The sequence below is a fragment of the Falco cherrug genome, chromosome W (assembly GCF_023634085.1).
Source record: "Falco cherrug isolate bFalChe1 chromosome W, bFalChe1.pri, whole genome shotgun sequence".
Lineage (NCBI taxonomy): Eukaryota > Metazoa > Chordata > Aves > Falconiformes > Falconidae > Falco > Falco cherrug.
Window position 1 is genome coordinate 4,070,530 of NC_073719.1, and position 23,052 is coordinate 4,093,581.

At 37.1% G+C, this 23,052-nt stretch overlaps 1 protein-coding gene and 1 long non-coding RNA gene across 6 annotated transcripts in view; one reads left to right on the forward strand and one right to left on the reverse strand.

Annotated features, from left to right (window-relative positions):
* The window catches only part of LOC129734535 (uncharacterized), a 51,511-nt gene that overhangs the window by 23,313 nt on the left and 5,146 nt on the right, over nt 1–23,052 (forward strand). The window lies entirely within an intron of this gene.
* Nucleotides 1–23,052, reverse strand: part of LOC102057777 (A disintegrin and metalloproteinase with thrombospondin motifs 6) — a 155,247-nt gene that overhangs the window by 6,759 nt on the left and 125,436 nt on the right. For 3 of the 5 annotated variants that reach the window (XM_055698088.1, XM_055698089.1, XM_055698087.1), the window contains 4 exons: nt 19,738–19,867; nt 16,027–16,231; nt 6,687–6,863; nt 5,307–5,463 (listed from right to left, as the gene is read on the reverse strand). In XM_055698088.1, coding sequence (XP_055554063.1) covers nt 5,307–5,463; nt 6,687–6,863; nt 16,027–16,231; nt 19,738–19,867 — 669 coding nt within the window. Of the gene's footprint in view, nt 1–5,306; nt 5,464–6,686; nt 6,864–16,026; nt 16,232–19,737; nt 19,868–23,052 lie in introns of those variants that run through there. The other 2 variants (XM_055698090.1, XR_008730091.1) reach the window with 2 other exon arrangements.

Here is a 23,052-nt window from a genome sequence, read left to right on the forward strand (position 1 = left end):
TGTCTTAGTTGGTTTTTTATTTGTTCTATTACTTGTGCCTTGTTTTTGCTCGGTTTCAGGGGTTCTTTTGTGCAACAGGAAGGGGGAGATGCAGGAGCGGGCTGGAAACTAGGACCACGCATGGCAATCAGTTAGCTGAGGGGAATGTGCTCGAGCTTGTCTAGACAACAATTAACATGATGGGGCATGTTTGCAGAGCACGGGGGAGTGGGAGACGGATGGCGCAAAGGATGGCGCCAAGGAAAGGCAACACCTTGCTGTTAATTGCTGGTAGTTGACCACCAATCAGGGATTGCCTAGTGTGCAGTGCTTGGCTTCAAGAACCAATTAGTTTAAAACGGGCAGGTTTACTTCTTTTCCATCCCACACAGATTGTATCTAAAGTAACTTGTGGATGCGCATTACAGGAGCACTGATGGAGTATGCTGTGGTTCTCCTCTGGCTCAGTTTCCTTTCTGTCGAAAGAAGGTGGGAATATGGAATGGAATAGTTTGGTCCATGCCCAGTTCTTATTCTGATTATAGCTGGAGATATGGCTGTATCTGAGAGCTCAATGGTACACTCAGGTTCTACAGCTCAGATGTTGTTACTGCAGATTTGCTTTACACTGGAGAGAACATTGTGATAGATGCCTGATAGGGTTTTTTTAGTTAAAACCATTTGCACAGTTTCTTTCAGACTGATATTAAAATAGGACTTTGGCAAGGAACCTTGCTTCATGCGTAGGAAGATGGAAGAGATGTATATGGAGAAAAAGCAAAACCCACAAGTTTGAATTGCAAAAATGAAGTGGTGGGAAGAATGATATTAGATTAATTTCTCAGAAAATAATTTGTCTCAAAAGAATGCTGTAAATTTTTACTGTTTTAAGGTTGCATTTGATACTGGCTTCCTCCTACAATCTTTCTCAAATTACAACAGCTATAAAGAAAATGTGAATAAAATGGAGAGAAACTAGCAGTACTTTGACTATTATCATATTTTGTATTGATCTGATATCTGGAAGTGAAGACTAGAGGCTAGGATGCTGTTGCTCCAAGGCTTGACAGAACAACAGTTCTTGACTCCCAAGATGTCTGTAAACCAAACATGAAAGAGACAACAGACAACACACTGAACTGGTAGGAAAAGAAAAAAGTAATAGTGAAATAAACACAATAATAATGTACAATCCTTCAGCTACTCCCGTTTGTCTTCCTTCTACATATGACCTCCTAGTACAATATTTTTGCTCCAGATCAGGTAGTTATGGACAGTGTGTTCATGCTGCAAGCATACTGTAGTAGCAAGTTATGTGCAGATGAGAATTTTTAGTATTTGAACCTAGGAAAGCTTTAGTGAGTTTGAACTTAAGGGTCTGTACTGAACGGTATTTCCAATAATGGCAATGTGCGTGCTTCTAGCTAGACAAGTAGAGGTCATGAAACGATGTAAATTTTCATTTAATTAACACAGATAGAGTGCTTTCATTGTAATTTTTTACTCCATCTACTCAATGTTTTAAGTACTACTTTTCTACTTTTTTAATTCTCAATTTGGAAACAGACTTGGATGTTAGTAGAAAAGACGTTGGGGGTAACCTGTTGAAACAGACATATTTCTCTATCAGCAACTGCACATGGTCACTATTTTATATCAAAAACTCTTCCCAAAAGAGGTCAGGGATCTTTCACAAATATTTCAGGTCCTTGTGTTTGTGAAGACTGGGAATATAGGAGACAGATGGTGTGAATGAAGTGAGAAAAAAAGTTCACTTGATCTTGATGAAATGTAAAAAGTTCACTCAATCCCCAAAACAACCTTCATATACATTGTATTTAGTTAAATACAGGTAAAGTCACTAACTTCATTTTTGATAAAAGTAGGATTTGAAATTATCCTATTTCATATTTCTTTACGTTATTCTTCCTCTTGACTAAAACTGGACCCTGTTCAGCCAATGCCATTTGGACAGCAGTGAGACAATAGTCTGAATGTTGCCCACAACTTCTGTTTTAACAATCAATTTTCAAATAGGCTATGCCATCAGCTACCATATCTATTATTCATAGGACTGTTGCATAGAAGAGGTTTTGCAGAACCCTTTTTGTTCCTAGTAACTACTGTTAATAAGTTAAAATAATCTACATGCATTAATCTCTCCTAAACTTTGTGGCCAGATCAGACAATATTATGATATTAAGTATCACATTATAGTAATAAAAACATAGAATGTCACTGTGCCTTCAGCTAAAGAGACTGCAAAGACATATCAAAAAATACAAGGAAAACTGAAATGACATAAAAATAGATAAAATAATTTTTCAGGTAAACTTTCAGATGGCCATTAGCAGTCTACATTCAGCATACACACACACACACATACTCTTAAGAGAATAAAATCATTCCAAATATATTTCAAATTGTGTGGGACATGCTGCTTGTAGTTCACTTCCAACAACAAATGTAATGCTACTCTCATCAGTAGCAGTCTGTCAAAACCTTGTCTACAATATTCTAAATCTCCAACAAAGAGTTTAAAGAAAACAAAGAGCTAAAGCAGATGTAAAATGTGACAAGATATATTGTAACTTTCTTTTACTATTTCTATATCCCCACAAATTTGACTCATTTTATGTAAACCTTTACTTTCCCCAAGAGAGTGCTTTTAAACTTTACTAACACAATCATTATACTGCTGAGTGGCTCAAGCTTTCTGAATGACATGTATGTACTTATTTTGGGTTACCAAAATTAAATTGTCCTGAAGTCAATAAATGGGTCTCATAGGCTGCAAGCAATGGAATTTGGTAGTGAAGGGAACCAGGAGGTTCACTGGGGTTTGAAACGGGAAGGGAATCCCCTCAGTTAGTCTGACCCTGCTGCAAAACAATGAACTGTTATTGAAGTTGCTTTTGCCTCACAGTGGGGCCCAAAGCACAAAGCAGTTCTACTAGATGGCATATGGACAAAGTCTCTGAGTGCAAGCAGATATGCTCTGCTATACACATGGACTCCCAAGGGGCAGAACACTCCCTCTGAGAGGTCTGAATCTTTCCCTGAAATCCAAATATAGATACACAGTTCACATCCCATTGTACATGGAGACAGATGCATACATACAGGCACTGAATACTCCTTTCACAAATACATCCACAAGGAAATACCAGAACTCAAATACTTTTTGCTTAGAAAGTATTATCTTTCAAAAAATAGTTGTGCTCTTTAGGATTAGTTAGTTCTTGAAATCTTAAAAGCTTTCCATCATCTCTAGTATGCTGGAAAAAAAATGCTTCCCTGTTTAAAGGGTAACACTTTACAAACATGAGAGATGTCAGCTCCTCTTGTGCCTAAGAGGATTTTTTTAAAGCAAAAGTATAAGCAAAAAATGTGCAATACATGCACATTATTCTGCAAACACTCATAGTTTGCGCTTCTTAAATTCAGCATTTAATAGCTTTGAAATGTTTATAATTTAGGATATATATTTAAGAAATGCTTGCCAAAATATAGGAAAAAAATACTTTGAAGACAATTTTTTTGTCTAATTTTGGGATAGGGCACCCTTAGTATTTCATGGATTGCAACTAGGTTCCTTCTGAAGGGATGTAGGCATTTTAAATTGTTAAATGAACTTTGAGATTACATTACTTTTGAGCCACTTAACCGCTTACAAATAACCAGTGGTTTCCAGTAAATACCTTCAATATGGGACAAAAGCAAACATGGAGTGCTAAGTGGCAATCTGTTGAGAACTGTATCTACTGGAAGAGATTGTGCTATATATCTTTTTCCCCTCAATTCTTCATAGGACTTATTAGCTCAAGTAAAGTAGTGTGCTAATGAGGCTGCATGGCTGTCAGTAAGGAGCTGGCTCATGCCTGGCCAACTCATGAACATCATGAAGTTCAACAAGGCCAAGTGCAAGGTCCTGCCTGTGGGTTGGGGCAATCCCAAGAACAAATATAGTCTATGCAGAGAATGGATTGAAAGCAGCCCTAAGGAGAAAGACTTGGGGGTATTGGTGGATGAAAAATTGGACATGAGCCTGCAATGTGTGCTTGCAGCCTAGAAAGCCAACCGAATCCTGGGCTGCATGCAAAAGAAGCATGAATCATGACCAGCAGATCGAGGGAGTTGATTCTCCCCCTCTACTCCGCTCTGGTAAGACCCCATCTGTAGTACTGCATTCAGCTCTGGGGCCCCCAGCCATGAGGATGTGGACCTGTTGGAGCAAGTTCAGAGGAGGGCCATGAAGATGATCAGAGGGCTGGAGCACCTCTCCTATGAAGACAGGTTGAGAGAGTTGGGGTTGTTCAGCCTGGAGAAGAGAAGGCTCCAAGGAGACCTTATAGCAGCCTTCTAGTACCTAAAGGGGGCCTATAGGAAAGATGGGGAGGAACTCTTTATCAGGGAGTATAGTGATAGGATGAGGGGTAATGGTTTTAAACAGAAAGAGGACAGATTTAGATTAGATATTAGGAAGAAATTCTTTACTGTGAGGGTGGTAAGGCACTGGAACAGGCTGCCCAGAGAGGCTGTAGATACCCCCTCCCTGGAAGTGTTCAAAGGCCAGGTTGGATGTGGCTTTGAGCAACCTGGTCTAGTGGAAGGTGTCCCTGCCCATGGCAAGAGGGTTGGAACTAGATGATTTTTAAGATCCCTTCCAACCCAAACCATTCTATGATTCTATGATTCTTTGACATTATTATCTAATATATCCTCTAGTAAAAATATGATATGAAGTTAGTTAATAATCTGATTAAATTAGGCTGTATCATGTAAAAATACTGTAATTATTCCAAAAAAGCGTTATAAATCCAAGAAATTAAACGTTAATTAGAAGAAGCTGAGAAGTAAGTCAATGTATAAGAACAGGCTTGTAGCACCGTGTAGCATTAAATCTGTAGTCCCAGTCTGTCAATGAACTAATGATCAAATATTTTTGCCCCTGTATTATGTTAACCACTGATGGAGCAGGTAACAGTTCAGTGGATGAGAAGTATATAATGCTCCCCCTGCTATGATGGACATTTCCATTGAACCAATAAAGAGACTGGAAAATTAATGACACAAAATTATAGTATTCTTTCCATGACTTAGGCTATATATTTTTAAGGTGTTTTTTTTTTAAATGAAGAACCTGTATTTAGGTTTTTATTGACTTCACCTTTGAACTACAATGACTAATTAGAAAATAATTGTAAAAAATTCATTCACAGTCTGAGATGATGTAATGTAGACTTTCACTAATAAATTAATGCACTAATACTGACCATGTCACCTTACTCTTTCCAGAATAAATTATATTATAATGGCAAACTTACCTTCTGTGTTGGAAATGGGAGTACTGTCACATTTACTTTCACACTGCTGCATTGATGGAGGTCTAAGTGTTTCTGGACACTCATTGGATGCTTGTCCAGTGTATGAGAGACACTGTACTGTTCGTATCTGTTGCCCAAGACCACACTGTGCAGAACACTAAAAATAAGAGATAAAAAAGTAAAACAACTTGGATCCAATTTTTAAATATAAAACAAGATAACAGGAAAGCAATCAGGAACAGTAAACATACACAAATTAAAAAAACAAAAGCATGTGAAGAGATTTGCTTAATACATAAAATAATATTCATAAAATAGCTTTGATGTTTGGGGTTTTTTTGGCAGTATATGCAACCACTTGTCTTTCAAAGAAAATTAAACATAATGCAATGTTATCTCCCTGAACGATTTGGATTTGAATTATGAGAATATAATTTACACTATTTCATATATCATGTCATAGTTTAAGTGCATGTTTTCAAGAGAGAAATCATTTACTTTAGAACAAACTAAAAAAATCAAGAGCAAGAATTCAAATCTGCTAGAAGACTTTTTGTGGAAAAAGGAAAGTATCTTTCAGACAAAAATACTTTGCTGTTTAAAAATATTTTAAAAGTTCTATAACTAAACAGTGGCTTTAGGACATATCAATTTAAGATAAATGCACACCTGGACAACTAGCATAAAAGAAAAGTCAATTAGACTGTAATACCACAAATTATTGTCCCTTGGTTAGTTAAGCTAAAGTGTTTTATTTTCATTAGTGGCACAGGAAACTTAGAAACTGAAATATCAAATTATTGTTTAATAACAGGCCACTAATCATAATTGAGATGCAAAAACATAATGAAAGAAGGAAATTCAGTATATCCTATTTAGAAACTCTGCATAATGGCAGCACCATTCAGCATGTGCTGTAACGATTTAGATGCCTGTCTGGCAATTAAGTGTATTTTATATAAAATTATATAGATCTCAGAAATTTTTTTGGGTGGCTATATACCTTAGTAAAATTTTAATTGCCTTTGTATTTCCATTATGTTTCTCAACTGTGTTAAATGTGTTTTAAAAATACTAAACCTTGCAACATTGCTGTATCCCCAAATCCCCTTCTAAAAAGCTGTAATAAGGACTATTTAATTTTTTCAAAAATGCATACAAGAACTCATCCAGTAGAAACTAGAATACTGTCAACAAATCCTTTATAGTTCAGCAGACAACTATCATTCAAAATAACATATCAATCTGAGACAAACAGGGGACAAGCTTTTGCTTCAGTCATGGGAACCATCTCTTATCCACGTCCAGCAACATCTTATCCTTAGAGGTACTAATGTGTAGGAGACTAACAGCAATAAATACTTATATGTACTATCTTACCTGTCCCCAGTCTCCAATAACCCAGCGAGGAGGAGGACATCGACCTAAACTACAGCGGATGCGGACTGGAGGTTTGCTTTCTTCTTGGCATTGTGTGGCTGGAAAGGTTTTTAAAAGATCGCTGCTTTTGCACAAAACAATTCGGTGTTTGAATCCTGGGCCACACTTTGGTGTGCACTAAAAAAATATTTATAAAAATGAATAATTAAAATCTCAGTTAAAAGTCAATAAATGTGACAGAAATGCTAGTATGGAAATTAGAATATATTTATGTTCTTATAATTAAACTATAATCACAATTTCCCCAAGATTATAATGATAATTTAAAAATGCTTAGAAATACAAGCAAGGTGACTGATGATTGCTTTATTAAGTTAAAGTTTTTATAAGTTTTAATTTGATAAAAGCAGATTTCCTTTGCTATTTATATTTAGGCTACTGTGTTACTATTTACTTTTTTATATAAAAAGTCTTTAGATTAGGTTTAAGAAAAGCACTTTGCTGCAAAGTAGAAAGGTCTGCCACATGTAACATTATTATGAAACAAACTTGAGTGTGCAATTCAGAAATTAAAAGTAGAACTCTGTTGTTAATACAACCATAGTATAGTCTTTCTTCACCTCACTTACAGACCACTGAGCTACAATGAATACCTTTCCTCAATAAACATATGGGAAGATAAATGCTTTACTGTACTACACAGAAACCAGATTATTGGTTCAGATAGAAATACTGTACCCTCTTCCCTACAGTGCATGCTTTTCTCTCCTATTTAAATTTTAATTATTTTCACACAGTTCTTGTTTTTCCTCCTTTTATCATTCCTCTGCTCATTCTAACAGCAAGCAGATAATAAAACAGTAATTTGAAAAGAAGCAGGTCTGAAGACCTCTGCTTTTTGTCCTCTTTCTTCATATTGGTTCCCCCCATCTTCTCCTTCCTTTTTCCTACTATTAACTGTCATTTACACCAGCATAACTGCAAAATGGTGAAGAGACAAGGGCTAAGAAAATTAAGACCTTCCCAAATCAGTCCCACATTAACAGTTTAGCAGGAGTTTTTGCAAGCAAAATTTTAGAAATCCCTATAGGCATGTTAACCTTTATCCCATAAGCATATGTGCAGTATTTGAATCAGAATCAGTTTCTGATGTCACAAATCCTACACGCAGATTATGCTAAACCTGCCAAGAGTGGAACTGCCTTTAATATGAAAGTAGCTGCAGAAACAAAACATTATCTGGGAAATAACACTATGTGGAACTGAAGCAAAATTCAAGAGGTAGCACATCGAAGACCTTCCACCCATCAAAACAGGTGATTATATAATTGGGGGGAAAAGAAAAACCCATAAGATTCATTTTCAGAAAATTACTTGAGTCAACCAAATTTTACTGTTGTATGCCTAATTCTGAAGCATCTCTACCTAACTTAAAGACACTTTAAAGCAGTTCCACAGTACTATGTAAGGTATCAATATACCCTATACATATGTAAAGGTGTATATATACACACACATATACAGTGGGAGTGAGAGTACCCTCAGCAAGTCTGTGGATTGTAGAGGGATTTTTAGAGGACCGAGGACATATGTTACCATTGTCTGGGTTGGACAACCCAGGCCTGTTAGTTGAAGCTGCAGAGCAACTTTAAATTGTCCTGGGAACAAGCAGTGTGAGAAAGAAAAAAAGCTATGCACAAACAAGAAGCCAGGTGCAGAGCAAGTCCTGGGAACTGAGAAATCAACACACTCTCATCGGCACACTCTGATCAGGCGCCTGCAGCATGCTCACCAATCAGCAACAGGGACGCCCACATGGCCAGAGACTTTTATCCAATCACCTTTGTGTAGAGTCGTGTGAGCGGTCGGTTTAAGTTATAAATATGACCTGTTTGTTTAATAAAGTGAGCACGGCATGTAGCCATATTGGTGTGATTGTCGTGACTTGGCCGACTCTCCACAGGGGACCCTCTTCGGTGGATGACAGCAAGCTGAGTGGTATGCTTGACATGCCTGAGGGAAGGGATGCCATCCAGAGGGACCTGGACAGGCTAGAGAGGTTAAGTTCAACAAGGCCAAGTGCAAGGTCCTGCCTGTGGGTTGGGGCAATCCCAAACATGGGAATACAGGCTGGGCAGAGATTGAGAGCAGCCCTAAGGAGAAAGACTTGGGGGTATTGGTGGATGAAAAACTGAATATGAGCTGGCAATGTGCGCTCACAGCCCAGAAAGCCAACTGAATCCTGGGATGCATGCAGAAGAAGTGTGGCCAGCAGGTCAAGGGAGTTGATTCTCCCCCTCTATTCCACTCTCATGACACCCTACCTGGAGTACTGCATTCAGCTCTGGGGCCCCCAGCCATGAGGATGTGGACCTGTTGGAGCAAGTTCAGAGGAGGGCCATGAAGATGATCAGAGGGCTGGAGCACCTCTCCTATGAAGACAGGTTGAGAGAGTTGGGGTTGTTCAGCCTGGAGAAGAGAAGGCTCCAAGGAGACCTTATAGCAGCCTATAGGGGGCCTATAGGAAAGATGGGGAGGAACTCTTTATCAGGGAGTATAGTGATAGGATGAGGGGTAATGGTTTTAAACAGAAAGAGGACAGATTTAGATTAGATATTAGGAAGAAATTCTTTACTGTGAGGGTGGTAAGGCACTGGAACAGGCTGCCCAGAGAGGCTGTAGATACCCCCTCCCTGGAAGTGTTCAAAGGCCAGGTTGGATGTGGCTTTGAGCAACCTGGTCTAGTGGGTCTAGTGGAAGGTGTCCCTGCCCATGGCAAGAGGGTTGGAACTAGATGATTTTTAAGATCCCTTCCAACCCAAACCATTCTATGATTCTGAGATACCTCAAAAGAAGATCTTTAAGAAAATCTCTCAGTGGGAGTCACCTAAACTAGTCAATACAGAATGGACAGGTTTTATCCTAAATCTTATCTCTGCTTAGATTTCGGATCTTAAACTTGGCTGCAAAGATATAGGTCCTCCATTTGGACTTTATAATCCAGAACTGCAAAGTGGATATATAAACACTTTCCTTAAAACCTAACCTTTCCTTTCCTGCCCTATTCTAGCCTTTCCTGTCAAGGTACTGCCTCCTTATCTACAATAGTTCAGTGTTCAGAATTCTCATACAGAATAGCAAAGTTCAGTCCTCATGCTGAAGGGACTTAAACCCCAAATCTTGTGTACCCTAAGTACCTGCCTACTAGAAAACTGGGGGAAGGAGGGAGGGAAGAGAAAAAAGATCTCTATCTCTCTGGCTGAACTGGAAAAAAATTAAATATTAATGCTAAATAGAGACCAAAAAAGAATTACAATGAATATGTCAGGTCTTTGGCATCATGATCACGACTCCTCAGTTCTGGTCCAAATTCCATTAAATGTTGCATGTATTTCCTCCCACAAATATTTCATATAAAATGCATAAGACTTAAGCAGGCTCTAGAAGCAAGTGCCTCTTCCTAGCTGAGTGCTCAAAATCGCTTGCACTCAGTCTCCTCTTCCCAGACACTGAGTATACCGTGAAAAGCAAACAGAAAAGAGACAAGGTTGAAAGGACCTGCCTGCCATTGCAAGAGTAGTCTACAGATTAGTGATCAGTTCACTTTGTAGAACAGCAGGAGACACAGAGACTTGAAACCCCTGAGTTGCACAGAGCTGTGTTCTGCACTCTGGGTGTTGCATTCTAAAACTTGCAATATTATAAAAATGCAAAAAAGCAAGCTATCACCAGCCAACTCTTAAAATAGACCAGTAGCTATTGCTGTACCTCATGTGGAACTCGGTTAATTAGATGTGCTCTAAAAATGACTTATAAATTGAGGCCTTTGGAGAAGATACGTAAAGAAATGTCTAGTGTGTGAATCACTGTGTGGCTTTGGCAAGAGGTTGGCACTCAGATTCTCTTATGTGTCAAGACAGGCAAGTAGAACTTCCAATAATCAGTGAATAAATGTCAAAACCCAATGTGCCTATGGAGTTTCATAATCTCTAGAGTGTGAAGCAAGATTTTGAGGATCAAAATTTGAGTTTAGGTGCATCCATTTTCTTGTCTGGCTTGAAGACACATTCTTTTATCTATGTCTAAGCTGCCATTTGAGAAAAATCTTTCAGTTATTGCAACCAGAAGAAAAGAACATCCCTTAAAAAACCCACTTTTCTGGAGTCATAGTCAAAATTCCTCTAAATAAGATGGACTACATCCTGTCCCCATAAATCAAAGTAAAGTAAGGAAATAGGTTGCCTGTAATAATACTGAATTGCCAAAAATAAAAAGCATCAGTATAATTTAACAAAAAAAATATGTCTCCACAGCAAATGAAAGACATAATACACAGACACACAAAACCCAGGAAACACTGTCTCCCATTACCACATGCTTCTAGAATTTTTGACTCACTCAGTGGAAGTCATGACTAATGGCAATATGAATGCAAAGTAAATGTGCTTGTCTGATAAGGCTTTTCCCAAGAAATCATTAGATTATTTTTTGCTGGTTTATATTTTATTATCTGTAAAAGTATAAAATAAGTAATTTACAGTGGGCAGAATAATTCAGTCAAAGCTCAACTACTGCAAAGAGTAAAAAAAATTTATGGCAAAACTGATGTTACCTTGAGAATGACTACATTCTGCTAGGCAAGCCACTGTTACCTTTAATTACTATTTGATATAAGCCCTTTTATATTCTCCTAAGGACATTATTTAATCCCTACATTGAACAAAATGCTTTTGTTTCTCTGACCAAAAAGATATAGAATTTCTTGCTAATTATCATTGAAGACTAAAAAATTTATGACTATATTGATGCTCAAGTGCATTATCATATAAAAGTTCTAAAACTGCTTAATTTGTGTCAAGTATTGTTTGTTTTGACTATAAAACCAAAGCTTTAGAACTTGCATTCCAGAGAAAATTAGCATTGGCTTCGATGGAAGAAGTATTCAACTCTTCCACTTTTTGAGTTTACTCTTGTTTTCATTTTCATATTTTCATGCTTCAATCAGAAAATTATATAAATACATATATATATATATGTTAAATGTATATCACTATAGGGATTTAAATACACTATATTTCTGGAACACTGAACAGGAAAAAAAAGCAATTATTCTTAATTGTTTTAAAATGGTATCATCAGTCAAGACACTCTGCCAAGCTACACCAGGCAAAATTCATACCAGAAAGAAGTCAGCACTTTTTCACAATCCTGACAAAATACCACCACAACCAGAAGCTCAGCAGAGCTTTAATCTTTTAGATTAGAACGCTTTTGTTCAAAATTATAACACACTCCTGTTACATAAAAGCCTAGTTGTGAAGGCCTTTAAAAGCTGTTCAAGCTTCTTACAAGGCAGGCAATGTTGATGGATCTAAGAATGATATATTAGTGAGCAAAATCTAGCGGAAGTAGCTAAAGAGGAATAGTATATAGTCAACATATATTTATGGCTCTGTAACTTGAGATGATGCCTAGATATTCCAATCAGAAATAAAGTATCACGATAATGCACACAAAGAACTTGCAATCTATCAATGCCATGGATATGGTATGAAAGAGTTCAACTGAACATCTCTTTCTACTCATCCATTCTTTCCTTCTCACTCCTTTCCTTTCTACTTTTTCCAAGTGAGATTAATTTTCAAAGGGCTGGAATATACTGTACCTTTTCAGGATGGGACAAGGACCATTTAAAACCTTTTCTAACTTGATTATGGTGCCCTACTTCTTGTGTGAAATGCTGCCTAACAGTGGGGTAAAAAAAAATTAATATTGTTCTGCATGTAGAACAAGACACACTTTAAGATTCAATTTCATTTCCAGGTTTCTTGAGGTCCTGGTCTACACTGAGAAAAGTTGCTGAAACTACTTACCTACAGGTTTCAGGCTATAAAGCTGACAACTTTTTACAGAACTGATTCAAAAAAATATTTAATCTTAAAGCTGAAAAAACTAGAGACAGATTCAGGTATGGGCTGGGAATGACTATCTGTTTTATGATAGTGGATTATTCAAAGAGATTTGGATTATGAACAAAAGCATCTGTATGATAAATTAATGAGAAAAAAATATCAGTTCACATTATATTTTAGAAGAATTTTCCTTGATATAAAAGCTCACTAAAATGGCATTTCAGTCATTATTCCTTACAGAACAAAACCAAACAGTTGAGCAGTACAGCAAATTGACACATATTTCTTTTGTTAAAAGAACAACAATGTATATAATGGAAAAAAATATATTTGTGTATTGGGTTCGCATGGCAAGGTTTTGGTAGTTGGGGGGGGAGCTACAGGGATGGTTTCTATGAGAAAACGCCAGAAGCTGCCCCCATGTCCGACAGAGCCAATGCCAGCTGGCTCCAAGATGGTTCGGCTGCTGGCCAAGGCTGAGCCAACCAGCAACAGGGGTAGCGCCTCTGTGATAGCATATTTAAGAAGGGGAAAAAACCAACCTGCTAGGTAACAGCAGCTGGAAGAGAGGAGTGAGAATATGTGAAAGCAACAACTCTGCAGACAACAAGGTCAGTGAAGGAGGGGGAGGAGGTGCTCCAGGTGCCAGAGCAGAGCTTCCCCTGCAGCCCATGGTGAAGACCATGGTGAGGCAGGCTGTCCCCCTGCAGCCTATGGATGTCCATGGTGGAGCAGATATCCACCTGCAGCCTGTGAAGGACCCCATGCTGCAGCAGGTGAATGTGCCCTGAAGGAAGCTGTGACCCCATTGAGAGCCCACACTGGAGCAGGCACCTGGCAGGACCTGTGACCCCATGCTGGAGCAGGGGAAGAGTGTGAGGAAGGAGCAGCAGAGACAATGTGTGATGAATTGACCATAACCCCCATTCCCTGTCCCCCTGTGCCGCTAAAGGGGGGAGGAGGCAGAGAATTCAGGAGTGAAGTTGAGCCCTGGAAGAAGGGAGGGGTGGGGGGAAGGCGTTTTAAGATTTGTTCTTATTTCACATTATCCTATTCTGATTGATAATGAATTAAACTAATTTCCCCAAGTCAAGTCTGTTTTGCCTGTGACAGTAACTGGCGAGTGATCTCCCTGCCCTTATCTAGACCCATGAGCCTTTCCTTATATTTTTTCTCCCCCTGTCTATTTGAGGAGGGGGAGTGATAGAGCAGCTTGGTGGGTACCTGGTAGCCAGGCAAGGTCAACCCACCACAAGTAGTTTCTTCAGCTTAGAAGAACATATGGAGATTATGCAAGCATGAAATTCAAACAGCAAGGAGATGAACAACAGCTTCCATGGCAGCTCATAGCACTGTGATTTAACATGCAGGTATTACTACTTTTAAGTACTGCTATAATGCTTAGACTATTATTAACTACTAATGAATGGTGTCTCCATCCATGGAGATATTAAAAAGCTGCCTGGACATAGTCCTGGGCAGTTGGCTCTAGGTGGCACTGCTTGAGTAGGGGTCCCTTTCAACCTCAACCATTTTGTGATTCTGTGAACTATATTACGTGTAGTAACAAATTATGGTAAGAGCTGTTCTGTACTGCTTGTATGGGTGCTTACGGTGATGCTAGTAGGCCTCCTTCTTTATGCTTCAAATTTAAAGAGGCTATAACAATTTTTGGAGCTAAAAGTATCTGTGCATAGAAGAGATTGTGCAACTACAGGCACATTAATCTTCTTTATATTATGCAGTGAATTATAATTTATTTTGAATGAAAGACTGTTTAAAGGCAAGCAAATACACAGAAAATAGGATACAATGAATCATGGGTATATCACTGGCAGATAATTCCAGTTTAATAGTCTCCTTCCTTTATTATTTTTTTTGACAAAGTGGAACAGTTCTAACTTACCTGGGCTTCAGTAAAGTATTTGAAAGGGGGATTAAAACTGGGTGAAGTTTAGGATTTGAGAGATGCAACCTGCAAAGACCTTCTAGGATCAGTCATGGGACTGATCTGATAAATATTTCTTTACAGTCTACTTAATAATTTTCATACAAAAATAGTTTCAGTTGTTCAGCATCACTGAAATTAGTGGCTAGCACAGCTAACTAACTGACCTTGACGCTACAGAGGTATGATCTACAGAAAGAACTGGACAACTGTGAAGACGTGAATAATTGAAATGAAGTTAAATTTGGCAGTATGATGTGTAAGAGCATACATTTCAAAAAACAAATAACAAGAACCTCTATTTAAACTGGGAGATCGCTAACTGAAATGAAAAAAGGAGGATAAAGGTCTGGATATAATAACAGAGCATAAGATGACTAAGTAATCAATATGTGATAGCTGAGGAACAGAATGAGGTTATTTTAGATTATCAGTATTTTCAAGAGGCAGGAAACAAAAGGATGAGGCACATGTGAAACCTCTTCTGGGTTATTATATACATTTAACTGTAGTAATCTATTCCCAAAAAGATGACTTCAAACTGAAACATGAAAGCAGAATGTGGTCAAGATTAATTCCTTTCTGACAAATAATAACTTGAAAGGAAGAGGAGCTGTTTCAGATAACAAAAGCAAAAAGGTATAAACTGGCATGGAACTAGAACATTAGAACACTTCTTGCAATTTAAAGACTAAATTTCAGGAATACTTTTCCAAGAAGCAGTAGGACAAACCCCCAAATTAACTAGTTTTAAAACAGACATTTTTGCACTCTGATTTGCATGCGATGCAGTCCCATTCAAATGTATCACATATCAATCTATCTTCTTTCAGCTGTACTGGTTCCCATCCTTCAAATTTAACACTTGAATCAGTATAAGGTCACAATTTGGCTTATATTTGTCCTGGTTTCGAGACATCACCATATTTAACAGAAGATGCTCTTTCTTTAATAAAGAGAATACCAATTTTCAGGTCTGTTGCTAAGAAAGGTGATGCTATACATCAGCATGGTTACTTCAGAAAAAAACCCAGCAAATTATTCTGGCTTCCAATACTGTAAACCCATCATGTCTACTCTCCAGCTATTTGCTGTTTCAGGAACCAATGGAAATGGAAATTGCTTTTTCTTTAAGACTATTATCTCATACCAAATGGCTATTCTGGGGGGGGGGGAGGTTCGGTTGTTTGGTTTGGGGTTTTTTACTACTTTACTATTCTATTTTGTATTTTACTATTTTTCTATTATGATTCACAACAACAGGTCATAATCATTTGACAAAACAACAGAAATGAAAACAGAAGAAAAAAAAAGAAAAATTAATAACAAAACCCTGCTTCAATACTCTAAATCTATCAGGTTTTGATTTTCTTATTAATCCTTTACTTAGCAAGCAGCAATAGAAAATATAATAATATTCAGTGGTCAGAGCTCTTGTCTTCACTATTGCCAATAAGCTAACATCGCAAAATTTCCTTACTTCTGACCAGTCCAAAACCACCCACTTTGGGGGACAGGACTGATTGTTACAGGGTTCTTTTTCAATAGACTGGTCTGTTAAACAGTTGGTATTGTCCAGTGTCTCCTCCTCAGAAGGTCCAATCTTTCTGATACAGAGAACTGTTCGTGAACGCATTCCTCCATCACAGGTCTTACTGCATTCTGACCAATCTCCTATAAACCATCTGGATAGAAAAAGTTAGGAGGCTCAGTTAATGCATTTCAGAAATGGAGTAGATAATTGCACAAACCCAGAATACAAATGGTTTAAATTACTAAGCCTAAATCATTGTTGATAATACATGTATCCACAGTGAAATAAAGTAGAAACTTATAGGTCTTTTCACTGAGCATTTTAATTTATGCCTCATTGCAATCATATTTTCCAATAATAATACTACTTTGTATTTTTCTAGACCAGCAATTTCAATCCTAGGTTACAACTGTTAGAAAGGAGTGTTGAGTCTGACAAAACTGCAGCTATTTAAGTAGATTTGTGCTGGACTTGTATAAAATTATTCCTCTGAATGTGGTTTGCAACTGGAAATGTTTGGGAATCACTGTTGTAGATTAAAGCACAAGTTAAAAGCCAAGATGCTTGCCTCTCTAGTATCATTGCAATAAAGTAATTTGATCTCAGAATTGGGCTTTCTGAGATTTATTTCTCATCTGATTATGAAACATTTCTAATTTTTTTTTATAGAAGGCTATATTGAAATGCAAAATATTCTCCATTATTAGAGTAAGTAAAGCAAACACCAGTAAAACATAATGAATCACATTAAAAAATGACCTCAACAAATATTTTAAAAATGTTAAGCACTGCATGATAGCTGCTAGAGGGACCTTCTGAGTGTTTCTGTGCACATAGTAAAAGTTGAGAGCTGTACAGTATATTTAGATTACTTTGTGATGCTGCAGAGATTAAACAGCTGTTAATCTGGCTGTAAAAGTTATATTCATTTTTTTCTACTGATGAATGGTTAATGCAGATCCATTCACTGGAAATATTTCTTCACATTGTTGAGCATGTTGGGTCTTCAATATTTCATATGTTGATTAGATACACTCACCTGAATCATCCTTGCAAAGAATGAAGGTGAAGTCCAATATGCTATCACATGCTGCCAACATGCCAAAAATGTCAGGCATGTCAGTCACTGTGGTTGTTCCTGGAGGTATGCCTGGAGCTGCCTCATAAAATTTGTCATTTTCTGAAGCCTTTGTCAAAAAGTTGTGCTTCTATCCTTTTGTATTACAGAATATTCAGTATATTTTAATATGAACCTAGATCAATGCAGAGATGCAGACAAATATGCTATATTCTGTCATTATTTTTCCAGTGAAAGAGAATTAATTTGTGATTATTCACCACCAAAAGTATGCTTTTACCACAGTAGGGAGAATTAGATGCTATTCACATCTTTGAGGAGGCTGAAGTGTTAATTTTTAATTGGTACTAAGATTTGCTCAAGTGCATTCTCAGGTACCTTTTATGTTTATGCTGTATCTCACATGACAGTACTGTTCATAGGATCCAGAGAGTTACCTAGATCTTTTCTTGAAATCTGGAACTTTAGGAGTTACTTATTGTAATAACAAACAAAATACTGTGAACAAACACAATCTTTGCCGCTGTTCAGGAGCTTCAAGTATAACGTAACTGGCATTCAGTTAGAAGGAGTAACATTTTCACCACAAGTAAGGTGGAATTGTGTTAAATAAGAAAAGGAAATATTTGGCCAAAGTTTAAAGAGTAAGCCTTACTGGGTGATAAATCTTCCAGCCAAAAGGGTCAAACCTCTTTGGGGAACTATCTCAAAAGATGGTATTTGAACAGCCTTCTTCTAGACTACTTATAGGATCAGGAATCAAGAACTCTTCCTTAGGAGTTTGGCATTTTGTATTCACCCTGTAATGAGCATCAGAATGGAGCCAGATGTGGTCTGAACTGCTCTGAGATATTCAAGCAGATGCTGATTGATACATACTACCCGCTTTCTGAATCTTGATGACTTGAGTTTCACCATGTTCAATGTCCTTGCTGTACTGAATGGAGAATCCAGAAGTGTCCCACTTTGTGGGGCTTTTTGGTTTTGTTTGTGTTTTTAAATGTCAGTGCAAAAAATAAAAATTAACTATGTTAGAATAACTATGCTAACACTACTTTTTAAAGTGCTACTTTGTTAATAGTTAAGCCACGCAAAGGAAGGGATAGGGATGTGTTTGGTAAAAAGGAACTGAACAAACATGATCACTTCCCAAGTTCTGCTCTCAGGTATATGGTGTGAGAGTTCAGTTAGTGCACTTATAGCCATGCTAAACAGTGTTATACAAACAGAAATCAAGTGCGGATAAGCATATATTTACACATAGACTATGGGGACAATTTAGACCTGTTTGTGAGACAGCACATCCATCTTCAAACACTCAAGACGAGAGCAGCGTAATGGCTTCACTTCTGTTTGCTTTATGTTAAATTACATGGCACAGGGGGAATAAGTGTAGAAGACATTGCTCTGCCATCCTGCAACCTGTCACCACATTCAGGAAAGCAGTTGATACTCTAGGAAGAAACTGGCTTCATGAAGACTTGTTGGATTTTAATGCATTATAGTATTGTCTCATTCCTCCTGGTGTCCTTCATGCTATAGTTTTACAGTTTCTAAGAGACATTTAAGAGAGACCACAGTATTTCTTTACTGTGTGATATCTACACTTAATTAGTACTAATTATTTTTATGCCCAATTAGAATTAGCTACATGAATTATCATATATATCATACATGATTATCATGAAACTTAAAATAACCAGAGCTCGTGAATCAATAAACTGTTGTATCATTTGTCTCAACATGTAAGAATGAGCTGTTGTGCATATGCCTAAATTATTTTCTAGTGCAAAATATCACAGCTGTTTCTGAACAGTTTTTGTAGTAAGATTAAGCTGTGCTATAGGTCCTTACCAAATTTCATTTTTGAACAAATTATCTGCTGTGTTTTTAATTATCTTTTTAATGTGTAGCATACAACTACTTTAAAAATAAAACTAAATAGACTTAACCAAGTATGCATCTAATCCTAAAGGCACACAGCATTACTGTACAACACTGAGCATCTTGGAGAGAAAGGTTGTTTGACAAAACTATTATCAATAAATGGTTTGGTCTACTAAGCAGTTTCTATGTTTATCATTTCTCATCTGAACATTTTAACCCACATTTTAATATACTATACTTAAAAATATTGCAAACATTTAGTATGCAATGTAAATATCTATGGTAAATTAGTCTCCCCTTACATCAAGATTCTTCTATCATTATTGCCTTAAGAATAGCCCCCAGTTCTTTTCTGAGCACTATTCACTACACCTGACGCTTCCATCATAAGAAACTGTTTTGCTAGTATCTTTTTACTCACAATGTCTGAGTTGCTTTGTGTAGTTTAAACACCACTTTTCTTCAGTCAAATCATGCCTCCTCTAAGTCAAAGTATGTATTTTCCATAACTGATTCCAGAAGAACAAGAAACCATAACCAAAAAACAAAACCAAATATCCTGTCTGATAAGACAGGACCCTAATCCTAGATCAGAATTTTATACCACCTTCGGTCAAACTTATTTATTATATATTACAAAGACTTTTCTATCTATGCAAAACAGATGTGCATCTTAGTGATTAGTGACTTACTCAGGTGGGCAAGGCTCAGTGTTGCAGGGTCTTTGGTTTTCTGGAGGCTTACTGTCAGGGTCACAGTAATTGTTTTGTACAATGGAGTTGTCATCCAACCTTTTACACACCACCTCTTGTTTCTGCACGCCTTGGGATGAAATGAAACACTATTAATTAATCATTCTTGCTCTTCTACTTGGTGAGATAAAGTGTATTTCACCTACTAATTATTAATCCTACTATCCCCGCTTTAATTGGCTGAATGCTCCAGGTGTGTGAATTCCAATTGACTGAATGCCCCTTGACCACACAGTGTCTTTCATTTTCCTTCAATTTTAGGCCACCCCACAGAGAGGATCTTAAATTGCTGTTGTTTTCTAAAACAAAAGTAATATATTTATAGATTTACTAACAGAATGTTTATATTTGTATATTGCACAAAATCCATTTTCTGTCTACCCTCCTCCCCTAGTAAAACACACTTCAATTTCCAAACAAAACATCACCAAAAACAATGTGGTCACACTTCAATGCAGAATTATTGTTTATGTGCTCTGGTTTAAAATAAAACAGCAATACTGGGATACAGTGTTGCATTTTTAGACATGTCATCCTATAAACATTTTCTTCATTAAAATAACAGAAGTATTATTCATTCTGAAAGATTCAGTATGTCTGTGAACTCTCATTTTGACTGGCACTCCCAGTTCCTCTTTCACTGTTAACCACCAACAGGGCAGTTCAGAATTTATTATTATTCCCAAAACATAATGACATATCACTGCCAAGACAACATGATAAGGCAACACATTTAAGCAGATTTTCCAATTTTTAAAAAAACAGGATCTAAAGAAAGAAATTAAAGAACCATTGATATGGCAACAGTGCAGCTCAGGGTATTGTTGTAAACAGTGGTACACATGGCCTCCTCTGTTTTTAGAACAAGCTGTATGATGTTTGCAAGCATAAAAAGACTCGATCTGCAATTTATATGCAGTTTTTATTGAACATGAGTAGTCATAATACTGAAATAAAAGGATCATTTGTATGATAAAAGTTGCAAAAAATCCCTAAACCTTTCTTAAAAACAGAAGCAATTATTTAACTTTTTCCAAATTGTGAAATTCATACAAATAAATTGGGATTAAAACATCCTGACTTCAAATATCTGCCAACTCTACTTTACAGGCCTCTCTTCATTTTAATACAAGCATTTTATAGGAGGTAGACTTGCAGTAATAAAATTAATTGTAAAAATATGGTTTTCAGGCATTGAACACCCACTAAAACATGTTCTTTCACCAAATATTTGTAGTCCCTTTGCTCATTTTAAACTAGCTAAACAACTTACCTTGCAATTGTTTCATTTGTTTATTCATTATGGACAAGAGTCAAATCTACTTTGGTTCCTAAAATGAGACCTATATGGATTAATTCCAATAGTGAGTCAAGCCTAGCCTTAAGATGCCTTAAGTTTGGCCCACAAAGCATTCTGCTTGGCTATGAACAGAAGTCTCCCAGTCTAAGCACAGAGGCATGTGAAATATCTCTATGATGTTATATGCAAAGGACCTGGGGAAAATGGTAACCTTCTTTTTCATGAGTCTTGAGGATGGCATGCAGTCCCCCATAAGGTTGCAGATCCAGTAGTAGGCATGATCCTTCTCAACCCTGAGGGGATTCCTACTTCCATGAGCATACACTAACTTCTGTGACTTAGTGATTATTTTAATTAAGGTGGCAAGACTGTGGTTTCTAGTCTGTAGATTATTTCTAGTTTTTAATCAATTACAGTCTGATGTAAAAGAGCAGGGATGAAAATCCATATCTGCCTGTGCTAGATGAATGTCTTATTTGCTGGTAACAGATTAAGCCCCTTTCTTGTCTTCCTGCCATTGGCCTCATGAATCTTGCCCATCCCTGGTTGCACTGTGGCCCAGAATGCTTATTAAAATAATCTTCCAGTTCCCTACCCCTCTTAGACTCTTCAACTATTCTATGACACACAGTTAGAGTTAGTACTCTTCTGGAGATGCACTCCCAGTTGAAATCTCTTCAGTCTGATATAGGGAACTGCTATTTAATAATTGCCATGGCATCCTGCAAAATACAGGTATTATCCCTTACATAAAAATATAGCCTTGTTAATTCAAATACTTTCAGGAAAACCCAGCAGTCTGGACCCTAAGCACATAAAAATGTTCCATGTGCGGCCTCAACTCAAATGTGCATGCTCCTGACAAGCATGGTAGGAGTCAGATTCATTACTCAACATACTGCTTCTTACAGGTTGCCTTTTTAGCAGGCGAGAATTTTGTATCAGCCCTCAAAATCACCTGCCTCCTCACCTTACCTCAAAATCATTAAATATGTTGAGACTAAAAATGCCTAATGCTGATGTCTTCACTCTACTGCACTACATAAATCCATAGTCCCAGGTTTACTTCTGGGATATCTCCTTTTTGATTACAGCTACATGTAGACTTCCCAAAGTAGGCAACTTTAAATCAGGTTGTAAATCATTTTTACACATCTGACATCTCAGGTTATCCATAAACATCACAATAATTTTAAAGTAAACTTTATTCATAAAAAATATATTGACTAATATGACACGTCTTACATGTGAGCCAGGTAAACCAATCGGTTTCTTCCATTTGCTCTTCTTTCTACATGTATCTGGATGCCACAACATTAGACAACAGTAGGTACCACTAAACAGTGCAGAAGACTGCCAGACTATTTTCCAAGTGTATCCTACATACACAAATCTACATGAACAAGCTAAAAAGAAAATACCATTTCTGAACAGTATACAACCTCCATTTTTTTTGCTAATTTTCAATTTATGTGCTTTACATGTTGGAAAAAAATCACTCTGGACAACCCTTCTGTGCATCTGTTCACACTAGAGTTTATTTCAGCCACAATACAAACTGTGCCCAGTACTGCAGAGGAATTTTACTAGTGCCTTATCCAGTGTCATGAATACTTTTAAAGAAATACATCCTAAAATCAAATCTGCCTTTATCATGACTACAACATATCCCAGTCTTCCCCATGTCTCTTGGCGTTGCATTGTCAGCAAATTTCATCAGAGCTTTCTACTTTTTATGTTACTATCAGAACAAGAAAAACTGAAGTCTGATGAGACATGTGAAAGGTCTTTAAGAAGTCCACTAGGCTCACTGCCTTTTGGCCCAGTAATTTACATTTTAAGCATGCCTCTTGTCTACTAATCTTTTCTAATTCTTTATTAAATATTTACTTTACTCCTTTATTACTATTTTAGTAGAGAAAAGACATATCAATTGTAGCATGAGAGAGAGGGAA